General features: G+C 37.6%; 1 protein-coding gene across 2 annotated transcripts in view; it reads right to left on the reverse strand.

Annotated features, from left to right (window-relative positions):
- Positions 1 to 2,742: 2,742 nt before the first annotated feature.
- The window catches only part of Lmbrd2 (LMBR1 domain containing 2), a 51,623-nt gene continuing 39,990 nt past the window's right edge, over positions 2,743 to 14,375 (reverse strand). For both annotated transcript variants that reach the window (XM_032898797.1, XM_032898796.1), the window contains exons 15-18: positions 13,155 to 13,201; positions 11,108 to 11,213; positions 4,623 to 4,749; positions 2,743 to 3,629 (exon numbers count right to left, since the gene is read on the reverse strand). In XM_032898797.1, coding sequence (XP_032754688.1) covers positions 3,569 to 3,629; positions 4,623 to 4,749; positions 11,108 to 11,213; positions 13,155 to 13,201 — 341 coding nt within the window. In that variant the 3' untranslated portion in view covers positions 2,743 to 3,568. The remainder of the gene's footprint in view (positions 3,630 to 4,622; positions 4,750 to 11,107; positions 11,214 to 13,154; positions 13,202 to 14,375) is intronic.

Consider the following 14,375-nt stretch of genomic DNA (forward strand, 5'->3'; position numbering starts at 1 on the left):
GTGTCTAAGTCTTCAGGGACATATCTGGTCTCTTGGATCGTCCTTGGAATTTCTCAGGTATGGCCATTCAAATTTTAAGTATAAATTTTACTTTACAACCTGAACTGTAATTATAGGTTGTATTTTTCCTGTAATATTGTAATCAACATACTATTGAAAACATCCCCTTAACCTATTAAAGAAATAAAATGAGGTCTGCAAATAAATATAAGTGAAATTTGTCCATTAGCATGCTAAAATACACTTTAAAAACAGTGACTTTCCTAGCCACACTCAGTTTGTGCATATTTTATGTTTATGTGTTAGATTGGACAATTCAAATGGTAAAGGCCAGAGAGATATCAACAAGCAACCTTTCTTTTTGGACAAGAGACTGTTGAATCTGATCTGTTTTTATGATGGGAACTTTTCAGGCTTTGATTTAACTCTTAACAGTTTTGTGAAATGAGATCCTTTTTTGGGAGATTATTCTAAAACTCTTATATGCATGTGATCTGACAGCAAATATTTATAATTATATTTATATTTTAATTCTTAAAATTCTTTTACAAAAGTGTGTTATTAATAAAAGGGTAATATAGTTTTAAAAAGTAAATTAACAATACATATAGCTGATTCTTGAAATTTATAGATTTTTTTCTATAATACATATTTTGAGTTATTAGCTTGTTCAATATTCTTAACTAGCAATTGTTTAAAAATAATGATCTGGGTGCTGTGGCACATTCCTGTAATTGTAGACCTTGGGAGGTGGAGGAAGATCGGGAGAGGAGTGCAGGGTCACCCTCAGTTATACACAGACTTGGAGGTTAGCCTGGGGTATATGAAACCCTGTCTCAAAAGACAAAAATTTTAGATAATTCTATGATGTTTGTTAACATGTAAGAAAAAGAGTACCAGAAATAATTCTTTAAGGAAACCACTTTGCACATAAAGTATATGAATTTTGTAGTAAGATTTTTGTGACTGTGTCATTACAGGTTAATAGGTGTCTGAAAAGAATACTGTACACACTATCAACGCTGTACTCAGAGCAGCTTAATAAATATTAACTAAATTCCTCAGAAATAAAGCCAAGGATTCCAGCTTGAAATCACTGCCTTCTAAACTCAAGTTTACTCAACAAAGTGCCTTTTCTATACAGTTGTGTACAAAATTCTATAAGAAAAACTCCTTAAAATTTTGAATACTCTGGATCATCGCAACAACAAAACTCACTGTGGAAATAACTCAAAAGACTACCAGGGATGCTGTATTTGTGAAGCATCTGCATATGTACGTACATGTCTGTTGGCATGACCTTAAAGAGAAGTACCTGAACTCCTTTGCACATTCCTATCACTCTGTCTTAGCAATTATGACAGTTAGTAGTACAATTGGACACTCATTCCTTTTTATCCTTGTACTCTGACTATAGCATCTGAATATTAAGGAAAAAAATAACAAAAATTATATTTAAGGAAAATATTTCAAAGTAAATCCACACACAAATGATGAGTCACTACTTCAGGAACTTCAGATAAACCAGGTCATTTTGCTCTGGGGACTTTGAAGCTTCTCAAAGACCCCTTTCTGTGATCATCATTCCTGTCCCTTCCAAGTACAAGGGGAGAGAGAGCGAGAGCGAGAGAGAGAGAGAGAGAGAGAGAGAGAGAGAGAGAGCACAAGAGCGCGCCTGAGCGCAGCACAGCAAACAACTTGCTTTGCCTTTCCAAACCCCAGCATATAATCATCCATTTAATTCCCTCACAACAGTTCCGTGAGGTAGATCAGTAGGTAAGTAATAAATAAGTCCTTCATTCTGAAGATGAAGAAACTGAGGCACTGAAAGGTTCCATGATCTGCTCACAGTATTCCAGGAACCAATCATGAAATCATAGTCGCTGCTCTGGTCAACTGCTCTGACTGCCTGTCACAGTCAAAGGTTACATGCACATGTGTCCTAAGATTGGGCAGGCTGCGCAACCCTCAATGCAGAGTACATCTATCTATTGGTAATTATTTAAAGGGGGAATCTATGTGGAAAGTCATAAGAAAGTGCAACCATTTAAAAAAAAGATAATGACCGCATACTTCCTTTCAGTACCTACATAGAACTATGTCCTCAACATAGGAGGGAGTAGCACTGGAGCACTACTTGAGCACTAGTAATAACTGCAAGGAAAGCAGGTGTGAAACTGCCCTGCACATGTTCAAGTCTAGTCACCCCATGTAGAATGTATTCTATTAGAGACACAAATACTTCAGGACCACAGAACAATCCCTGCTAACACGTGCTAAGCCATGTTCACTCTATAATAAAACACTGGCTCTTTAAAACATAATACCTAACTCTGGCTTAAATGAAAAGGTTGAAACAACCAATTTAAAATAGTAAGCATGTTTAACAAACAAGTTCTTACTACACATCCATTCTAATACATTTTTTTCTAAGCTACAATTTAAGGGTTAGCAACACTCATAAATGGATTATTTTTCTTTTTACCATTGGATAGCCAAAACAGCCAGATGTTTTCTTTACAAGGTACATTAACAGGCACCTTTTAAATATTAGAAAATTGAGAGATGGCTCAGCGGTCAAGAGCACTGAATGCTCTTCCAAAGGTCCTGAGTTCAATTCCCAGCAACCACATGGTGGCTCACAACCATCTGTTCAGGGATCTGATGCCCTCTTCTGGTGTGTCTGGAAACAGCTACAGTGTACTCATAAATAAAAATAAATCTTAAAAAAAGAAAAGTAAATATTAGAGAATTTGGGGAACTCTTGGCTATAAAACAGACAAATCTATTCATCATTGATAGGATTTTTCTTGGATGGACTGATTAGCATGAGGTCAATATTCTAAATGTTAAAGATGAATATTTTTCTCTGAAATGAAAATCTTTTACAAAGCAATAATATCAAAACCATAAAAAGATCCAGTTATTACAAAGACAGAAAAGAGTAACACATCACCCAATTAGAATACACATGCTAAAGACACTAACACTATCAACTGGAGAATCATCTCAATTATACATGCGCAATCCCACAAGAGAGTATACAGGTCAGAAGAAGAACTGTTTACAATCAGTTATGTGTGACACATAAGCCTTGTTTTAAGACATGAGTTTAGTGAATATGGTAGTTATCTGAGGTCTCAGTTCACTTTCAGTTCTTTGAAAAATGTAAGTTGAACATTTTTAAAGAAACAGTAAAAATTTAAATTACACTTATAAAATTTAGAATTTAGTATGACTTATGGCTTCATTGAACTTTAAAATAACTCTCCTAAAAAAATTAGCATGAAACCAAGGGAGCTCCACGTTTATCATGAGTTGGATCCTTCCACGTAACTACATTAAGGCAGACGCTTCAGATGGTATCCATCAAGCCTATCAGAAAAGATGACGCTCTAACAACAAACCACAGCCTGATACTGTTAAGATGGGATCGATTTTCAATGCTGTTTCTGCTATCTTCACACTGTTTATAGAGAGTACGAGGGAATACAGGGCACAAGGATGTTCATAAAGGCTGAGCTGATGCGTTGACCTTGGTTACTTGATCCATGAATTACTGCAGACGTTAGATATCTTCAAATATTATGCTGGAAGACATAGAGAGATATCGTCCACCAGGTTGATACCTAAAATGTAAACATAGAAAAATGATCTAAAATGTCAAAAATAAAAAAGAAACGTTAAAAAAAAACATTAAAGGGAACTGATTACACAATTTGTCAAGACTATAACATTTATCTAACACTAGCTAAAAATAGAACCCTATCTCCCAAAATTACAATCTAAAAGAACTTAGTTGTAAATCAAATAGTAACTGTAAGAAGCATTCTACAGACTGTATAAATAACCATGCTTAGTTTTAAAATACAGAATATTGTAGGGATTTTGGCTATTTATAGATAATTAAAAATAGCAAACACCTTTAGTAAGTGTGATTATTTTTCTGTTTTTATTTTTGAAGTTAGCATACAAAGTAATGGGCATGCACGCACATATACCATGGTGTTCCTTCCCTTCTGTTGTTATGCCCAACTCTGCTCCCTTCTTGCTGCTCTTCCTCCTCCCCACATAGTCCTCCCTCTGATCTTCTCTTCCACTCTACCTAGATCTTTCTCTTCTCTCTCGGTCCCCTTCTTACTTTTGTGACACTTTGGAACTGGTTTATTTCATTTAACATGGCTTTTTAGTTACAAATATTTTCTTGGACAGTCATGTTTACATTTTTCTTTATGGTTAGATAAAACCCCTGTGTATACAGAGATCTCATTTTCTTATAACCTTCCATCTGTTGGTGGACATTTTGGCGGGCTCCATCTTTGAGACTATGAATAAAGAACAATAGAGATTTGGTCTCAAAAAGCAAAACCAACCAAAAAACTATTAAATATTACTTCATATGTTTGAATTGATAATGAAAGGGAAATCTTTTTCTTCTCTTGCTATGCAGGGTATCCAACCGGGGCCTTGTGCACTCCAGGCAAGCACACTCCCACCAAGCTTTCCCCTCAGCACAATACTTTTCTTATGCTTAATTACCTTTTGTTTTCAAGCTCCTTATGTCAGTTTGTCATTAAAATTTCAGAAGCACATTAGAGCCAGATGACATGGCCAGCACTTACCTTCCTGACTCAGGTTCCAGAGAGTCATCAGTAAAGGTTTCTGCATTAAAGTCCAGAGGTTCTGCATCCTGGAGAAGTTCTATTCGGTCTCTTTCGGTCCTGTTATTAGCCCTGGTGTATTTGGATGCTGTACAAAAGGAGAAAAACAATGGCTACTTCTGTATTGTCTTTGAATTTATGAATCACAGAAAACAATCAAGACTGCAGCAAATGCTGATTGTGAAGACAATAACCATACGTTGTCTGGTTCTTAGAAAATCAGATTCAAATTATGAGTGTAATTCAAAATAAGGATAATTTATTGAGCCATCTAGCTAGCTCAAAGCAGGTAGTGTGACAATTTAGAAAATAAAAATTAGAATCTATGTTTAATTATGGTTGTCACCACAGTGAAGTTGTTTATCATTGAATCAAACTTCATTTGGTTTTACAGTGAACCTTCATTTATTTATTTTGGCTAGAAAGTTGAGGTATATGGTAGTCCAACTTCAACTCTTGAAGAAAAGAATATCTATCCCGTAAAGCAGGAATAAGGGCAATACTGGCCAAATAAATACATAAATGAATAAATAAAAGTCTATGACTACTTTGAATTTTTCTAGCTACCATATTAAAAATTATAAAAACACAGCTGAAATTAAGTTATCCAAAAATACTGCTAACACAGAGACATCCGCCCTGCAAGTATGCAGTGGCCCCATATGTGTGACATGTAGGACATTACAGTCCCAATAATGTCCCTTCTCCACACAAATAGGGCTCTCATAAACAATTTACACTATCATAGCCTGGATTTAGGCAGATCAAATATCTCAAAAAGAGAAAACGGGGACTGGAAAGATGACTCAGCTGTCATGGGCATTTGTGCTCTTGAGAAGAACCGGAGCTCAGTTTCTAACACAAATGCCTGTAAGACCAGCTTCAGGGGATCCGCTGCTCTCTTCTGGCCTCTGTATGTACTGCACCCACAAGTATAGACAGATTAAAAGACTCAACTGTATGAGAGAGGTCTTTTGGAAGACTTAGACAAGGTGTTTGTGTCGTCTCTGTCTCCACGACCCGTCTCCTAATGTGGCGATGCAATATTATGACAAATCTGTGACACTTTAAGAGACTGGTGCACTGGCTGGACCTCACAGCCAGAGTCAATACTGCACCTTGAGGTCACTTAATACAGCTATCCTATGTATACTCAGCCCATTCATTCCACCTGCCTTTAAGAAAGCAATAACAATCTATCTAACTTTGGATTTCTCATGTAATCAATTTTTACAACCATAGATATTGAATAGCTGTAATTTAAGTCATATACTCATCCATGTCCTTGACCTGGAACAATGTAAGTGCTAAAAGCAATAAATACAAAGTTTGAAAGACATCTTCCAAAATGAGTATCTACTCATGGATACTGGTTGTTAAATAATGGTGTTTGAATGCTGTTTGTTATTTGGTTCTGTGGGGATCAGTTGGAGCCCTCTTGTTGAAGATGTAAAATACCTGGGCAGTGGTGGCAGCAGCGCACCTTTGATCCAGCACTCAGGAGGCCGAGGCTGGTAACCTCTGTGAGTCTGAGGCCAGCCTGAGTACAGAGCTAGTTCTAGAGCAGCCAAGGCTACACAGAGAAACCCATCTTGAAAAATAAAACCAAAAAGATTTCTGTAAAGTACTCCATTCTTTCCCCAACAAAGACAGTGAAAGCTGTTGTTACACACACACACACACACACACACACACACACACACACACACACACACACACACACACACACGGACAAATTCACAAGGCAGCCTTCAGGCAGGCACAGATTCACTCATACCATAGATAGACAGAGGATGGAAGACAGGAAGCATGAAGTACAAAATTCAAATCTGGAATCATCCTGGGTTAAATGAGTCCAAGGGCACGTGTTTGTATTTTTTTTCCTTAATGTGGCATTGATACATTATTGGTGACTTGGAGTTAATCATGAATGTGCTTAAACCATTCTGTTAAGTTTGTTCCTTGCTTCTCTCATGCTTTTATCCATTCAGCAAACAATGGTTCTCTAACTCATCCAGGGATTCAGAGAAGATTCAATATACAAAAAAAAAAAAAAAAAAAAACCCATCAATGTAGTCCACCATATAAACAAACTGAAGGAAAAAAAATCACACAATTATCTCATTAAAGAGCCTTTGATAAAATCCAACACTCCTTCATATTAAAGGTATTAGAGAAATCAGGGATACAGGCCACATACCATCCTAGTCAAAGCAATGTACAGCAAGTCAATGGCCAGCATAAAACGAAATGGAGAGACACTTTTCCACTAAAGTCAAGGACAAGGCTGCCCTCTCTCCCTATCTATTCAATATAGTACTTGAAGTTCTAGCCAGAGCAATAAAACAACTAAAGGAGATCAAAGGGATACAAGTTGGAAAGGAAGAAGTCAAGGCATCACTATTTGCAGATGATATGATAGTATTCTTAAGTGACCCCAAAAATTCTACCAGAGAACTCCTACAGCTGATAAACAACTTCAACAAAGTGGCTGAATACAAAATTAACTCAAACAAACCAGCAGCCCTCCTTTATACAAACGATAAATGGGCCAAGAAAGAAATTAGAGAAACAAAACCCTTTACAATAGCCATGGATAATATAAAATACCTTGGGGGTGACTCTAACTAAGCAAGTGAAAGATCTGTATGACAAGAACTTCAAGTCCCGGAAGAAAGAAACTGTAGAAGCTCTCAGAAGATGGAAAGATGTCCCATGCTCATGGATCAGTGGAACTGACATAGTGAAAACGGCCATCTTATCTAACTCACTACCTAAAGCGTTGTGTCTGCTCTCTGCTTAACAGTGCTCATACTTTCAGATCTTTTGATTCTGCAGACTTCCATTCAAAGATAATCATCCAAATCCCTTTATAGATTCTTCCTTGTTTCTGAGTTTTAGCTAAAGCCCCTTACTATTTATTCTATCCTAAATATCCTTCAATCTTCTGTCTTGATTCAAGTACCATTGCTTTCCTTTAAGCCCATATCACTTCACTACAAAAACAGACATTAAAATGGTTTCTGAGCTTCATTTCTCTAAAAGTCGTATTTTATACTGCCAATAAATTCATGTTTCTAAACAACAGCATCAGATCATGCTCCATGTTACTGAACATAGAGAAACTGAGCTAGTTCTAAACTAAGAGCTTTATCCCTCCTGCCTAACATCATAGTGTTGGAAGGTACTATTCATGCTACGAGAGAACAAAAACCATTGATCTCATTCCACTATGAACCCTGTAAACTACAATAGCAACCGGCCTGTAGTATACCCATTTATGCAATACTGGCATGTATGTTACGGGAGTCACCAACCACTGTAGCGAGAGATTTGGTTTCTTTGAAAACCCAGTTATAGGAATATGTTTTTGTTTTAATCCCAAGTGTGGGGTATAGAGCTGTTTCAGATTTTCCACAGCTGTTACCTATGATTGCCTTGTATTCTATGGGGGTGGGTGGGTGGGCAAGATTTGTGCCAGCTGCATGTAGTTTAATTCTGGGGACTCAGGAAAGGGTATAAATGCAAGAGCCTGAGAGGGCCTGTGGCAGTTGCCGCCCTCACCACGGCTGCTTTTGCGATTGCATTTGCTGGATTGCTGGATATTCTGACAACAAAGATTGGGCTTGGGGATCCATCCCATACACTGACACCAAACCCAGACACTATTGCTGATGCCAAGAAGTGGTTGCTGACAGGAGCCTGATATCGCTGTCTCCTGAGAGGCTCTGCTAGAGCCTGACAAATACAGAAGTAGATGCTCACAGCCAACCACTGGACTGAGCATGGGGATGCCAAATAGAGGAGTTAGAGAAAGGCCGGAAAGAGCTGAAGGGGTTTGCAGCCCCACAGGAAGAACAACAATATCAACCAACCAGACCCCCAGAGTTCCCAGGGACTAAAACACCAACCAAATACACATGGAGGGACCCATGGCTCCAGCTGCATATGTAGCAGAGAATGGCCCTGTCTGGCATCAATGGGAGGGGAGGCCCTTGATCCTGTGAAGGCTCAATGCCCCAGTATAGGGAAATGCCAGGATGTGGAGGCAGGAGTGGCTAAGTGGTTGGGGGAGCACCCTCACAGAAGCAGGGGAGATGGGAAATGGGATAGGGGGGTTGAGGAGGGGAAACTAGGAAAGGGGATAACATTTGAAATGTAAATAAATAAAATATCCAATAAAAAAATCCAACATCTTTGGTCATATTGCTACACCCCTAGATTAGTGCATTGCTTAAACCTGATCAGAGAAGCTAAATTAATTACTTACTATGGTAGGTAATTAGCACTGAGATCCAAAACTGGACAATTGTAGAGTGAAAGATCCTGAAGCACTCATCCCTAAACACAACGTCTTTATATCATTCCCCTCTCCTCAAATAAAAGGGGACAGACAGATTCTAAGAGCCAGAGTTGTTCAACTTCTCTCAAGGAAACGTTTTTCAGACACAATGGGGCTGATGCATGCATTAACTAACACAACTATGACAGAATGAGCACATATTCAAACTCACGAAGTCCCAGCGTGGGGAAGCTAAGGTAGGTACAAAGTCTTATCTGTAAGCAACATACTATTTGTAATTGATAGCTGCTGGGAGAGAGAAAATCAGTTTCCTTCAAATGGAGTGATACTGATATTATCTACCACACTCCAGGGCAGGCCACATGCTTGGGTTAAGCAACAGAAAACATACTTTATGATGTTTGTTTCATTGATTGGTTTTATGTTTTTATTTTTCTTTTTATGTTGTTTAAGACAAAGAAAAAACATGAAGTTGAGTGGGTAGAGGGGAATGATCTGGAAAGGGTTGGGAAAGTGGTAAGAATATGATCAAAATATATGTATGAATATTCAAAAATAATAAAAAGTAAAAATTTAAATAAAGACCGTGTTCTTCACAAATTAAAAACCTTACCTACAATATAAAAATCCATACTTTTGAGCATGATAGTTTCTGTTTCTAAGCTGTCTCTGGAGCCCCTCTTATTGGGTTACTCATGTTTAAACTCTAGTCATGGGAGAGCATATATTCCCAAACATCCTTTCACATCAGTACATCTTAGTCATTTTCTAATAAAACCCCTTTCATTTGGGTAACTATCATTCACTTCTGAATAGTCAGTTCAATTTTCATTACAGAAATATTTAGTATAAAAATACATTCCTAAGAACCCTTTTACTATTCAACAAGGTAATTTCCTTCAGTACAGGTGTACACTCTGTGGTGACAATTTACATGAGAAGATTGCAACACCATTGGAGTCTGCCATTAAAATATTTCTAATATTTCCATTTAGCTCCTTTATATAATTTCCAGCTGCCTGGTGAAGTTCCCTACATCCTAGGGACATTACCCAACCTTCCTACTACATCTTTAAACATACTACTAATTAATTTCACCAATGATCTGCCTGATAATTCTAATACTTAAGGCACTTTTAGGCCAAGGATGTTTACTATTTCATATTCTGAAGATGACTTATACTTTATTTCCTTATATACCTCAGAACGTTTTGTTAAAGACCAGACACTTCATTTAAAAGAATACAGAAGTTAAGCGAAATAACAGTTATGTTCAGAGTTGGGCATATGTCTATCTATAGGGCATCAATGTTGGAGGACTAAGTTAATGTAATGTGTGAATTTAGACTCTGCCTTAGTTCCCCTGAGTCTCTACAGATTTCAGTTTTCCTTGTGTTTAGATGGGCCTCAATACAAAGGAATATTTTTGGTACTTGTTTTCTGACCATTAGGAGGATCCCTGCGCTCTATTCCTTCTCTAACAGCACACTGTTACTGTATAAATGAGTAGTAGGGAAGGATGGTCAGATTTCCTGCTTAATCTTCAATCTCAGACACAGCTCTGTTCACAGAAGCCTCAGTAGTGCAGCTCCCTTAGCAATATCTCACCTTCCCCAAAGACAGAACTTTGCCTGCTATTCAGTCCTGTGCAAAGACAAGGTTCCTGGCATCTTTCCCAGGTCAATGGGTTTGTTTCCTCTTTATGTCAGTGCAGGGTCAGTGCCACACAGGTTTCTTAACTCACACCATTGCTGAAGAACTTACTTGTATCTAACTGTAGTATTTCTCTAAATTATGAACATCCTGGGGACAAGACATTCATTTTTCTTTCACTATATACATGGGAAAGAAAGCACTTCAGTATGTTAGTCAATTCTTATAAAGATAAATGAATAACCTACATCAACTAGTAGAAAAGGACGAAAAACATCAAGGTAAATAGTAGAAATAATTATCTCCCTAGAACACAACTTGGAAATAACACAACTACTTACTTGATGTACCACTTCCCCCTCCTTGAACACACTAGATGATAATAAAGGGAAGTCAGTGTAGAGATGTTTATGATGCCAGATGGTATGGTTTCAGCTTCTATACAGTACAAACGTTAAAAAAAAACATTCTAAGCAAACAAGCTACTTACACCAATTGGTAGTAGTGTCTGAGAAATTGGACTCTTTGGGGTCAGAGTGAACATTTCTGTTCCGAGTGGAATCCTCTCTGTTGTGTCCATATCGTTCTTTCCACTCCTAGAGCAGAAACCCAATCAAAAAGAGCAAGTGTTATACTATCAACAGTCTAGATGCAAAATAATATAACCATTTTTCATCAGAAATTCATTAGAAGTCAGCATAATTTTAATAGTCTTTAAGATCATTTTTTACCTTCTTTAATTTTTAACAAAAACATTTTACTGGCTATGATTGTATTAACATATTATTCTAAATAAATTTTAAAAAAATAATAATAGCAAGCTTATCCTGACCATATAAAAGTTCTAAGAAGTTAAAAACCTTCTTTTTCTTGAGCAAGCTATAAATACTGAAGATCTAGTAAGTCATTTTTGGTAACAAGTTAAGGCTGTTTGCAAGACTGTGACACACAAACTTATCAGTTCCCATGAAAGACAGTATGATCTCATTAACTAACATTCTATACCTTATATTTATCTAATTGAAATGGTCATTTGAGAGCACCCATTCAATGTTTTATACAAGCCATTCTTTCATGCCAGACACTTTGGGAATTTTGAATACATTTTTTTATGTTTATGTAGTCAAGTCTATTACAATTCTGATAAATTATAGAAGTTAGAAGTTCTAATACAGGTTCTCAACCTTCCTAATGCTGAGACCCTTTAACATAGTTCCTCATGTTATGGTAATCCCCAACCAAAAAATTATTTTCACTGCTACTTCAAAACTGTAATTTTACTACTGTTATGCAAATATCTGATATATAGAATTTCTGATATGTAACCCCTGTGAAAGAACTGTTCAATCCCCACAGGTTGAGAAGAGCTGTCCTAATAGAAGGGAAAATCTATTACTAGTAATGTCAACTTTTGGTTCTAATTGTGAAATAACAAACAAATCTATCATTTAAAATATTTATTTTTGAGACAAGAGTCTCACTATTGGGCTTGGAACTTGCTATGTAGTCCAGAATAGCCAGGCACTCACTAAGATCGATTTGTCTCTGTGCTGGGATTAAAGGCATGTTCCATCATATCAAACATACAAGTCTCCTTTTTACATGGCATATGGTAAACTACACCTACAACTACAGCATCTCCTCTTAAGTACTTTTCAAGGTAAACACATCTGTTGGGGGATGGTTTTGTACACTGTGTATTCAGATGCTGATCTCTATGCCTAGACATCTGGTTACAGTCGGGATGTTGGCATGGTCAAGCATTTCTGGTCTAAATGTTATGTAAAAATTGTTTCCCATCACTAATGATTGGTGAATACATAGCTTTATCAGCCAATTAATTGGGCAGAAGAGAAGAGAACAGTGGGACTTCTGGTCCCAGTCTGAGGATCCCAGGGAAGAGAGGGACAGAAGAAAGAGAGGAGAGACAGGAAGAGAAGGAAGGTAGAGAGACCATGTGGACGGACCAGGATTTGCCATGAGGTCACAATGGGAGAGCAGTCATGAGGACACACGTGGACATACGCGAACCAGGGCAAGACTCAGATGCAGGTAAAGGACCACAGGGAAGTAGGCAGCATAACTGGATTACAATAGCTTAGAGCATACCAGGCTTAGTGCTTGCAGCTTGTTAATTAAAATACCAGGTCTCTGTGTCATTCATTGGGGAGCTAAGCCTAGCACAGAGTCAAGTAGATCTCAAGTAAATGTTAGGCCATCCTGGTCTACACAGCTAGTTCCAGGCCCTCTAGTGAGAGGCTCTGTCTCAAAACGAATAAATATTTTTTAAAAAGAGTGGGCATCTGTAATTCAGTTCTAGGAGACCCAAATGCACTTCTGCACACTCTGGGACCCAGGGATGCACATGATACAAAGACATACACTCAGACAAAACACTCACCCACACTAAAGGGAAAAGAAAATCCTATGCCCTTTACCTATTGTTTCTCATCTTTAGCCATTTACTCCAAGTGAGATTCTTAGAGTGTTTCCGAGATATTTCAGTTAGTAGCAATTTAATAAACTGTTGTACTTACTCTTCTTCGATTTTCACCTTCCTCTTGCCTTTGCCTTTTTCTTTTCTCTAAAGACAAGAAAAATGGTCTCAAATTTAGTATAACATGGTTTCATTAGAAATAGAATAACCGAAGCAAGAGCAGACTACAGTATCTACAACCTACTACAAATTCCTGTTTTGCTAAAGAGCTTTGGAGTCCTTCTTCCTTTTCGTGATTCGAGATTTGTTTTTCTGTAGCTTCTATTCTCTTTTGGACTGTTCTTCTAAGTTTACACTTTCTGTATAAATCTGCTCTCACATAAACTCTTTGGACTGTATGTGCAGTGCTTCCCTTCAGACAGAGTCTACAGAGTGGTGACTGTGGCAGCCGTTCTCTCAGTGTCTTCCAGCTTACCTTCTAATCAATATTAGGAAGGGGTTTCTATGCCAAATACAGCATTATCACAGCAAATAGGCACTACTTCTTTGGAGAGTATTCGAAGGCTACATTCTGGAGAGGAAGAAACAATGTCCCCAAATCAGGGCTTTCACTCATCCTACCAGCACGTGAACAAAAGAAAACGTAATGTGTGTTCTTTGTGAGTGGGCTTTAGGAAAGTTCTGTGTATTTAATAGTACTCTGAGTCTCTATCAATGACCATTATATTCTAAGAGAGAAAAAACAGTTTGAATGATTTTGCACATAGCAACAAAATAATGACTCTAAGTTAATGAATGAGCTTTATCGTTGCATAGAACTTGGCAAATAGGTCTCAAAACAAAGGCAAAAGCAATCTAGTATGGCTTGGACCTTGGATTTTCCTTAAAGTTCTGGTTAAGAGGCAGTGCAGACTGTACTTCTCTTGGCAGGTGCTGGAGCCTGGGAAGGCAGGGCCAAGGGGACGGAAGTGAAATCACTGGGGTAGACTGAAGATACTACTGAGACCACAGCCTCTCCCTCTGTCTCTCATTGATTCTATGTGATAAACTGGCTTGCTCTCTGCCATGATACATTATGCTGGTCAAAAGTCAAGTAACCATAGACTGAAATCACTGAAACGATGAGGTAAAATAAGCTTCTTTCCTCCCCATCCCAGTTATTTTGTCACATTGTCAGAAGCTGATTAACACAAAGTCCGAGACAATAAATCAAATGCTTATTATCTAGTTGTAGATTCACTACTAATTTATGCAGCAGAATTTCTTCATAATAAACCTTACATTATATTTTCAAATATTTTTGTGAAGAAAACAGGACATA

Source organism: Rattus rattus, chromosome 3 (assembly GCF_011064425.1).
Source record: "Rattus rattus isolate New Zealand chromosome 3, Rrattus_CSIRO_v1, whole genome shotgun sequence".
In the NCBI taxonomy this organism is placed as follows: Eukaryota; Metazoa; Chordata; class Mammalia; order Rodentia; family Muridae; genus Rattus; species Rattus rattus.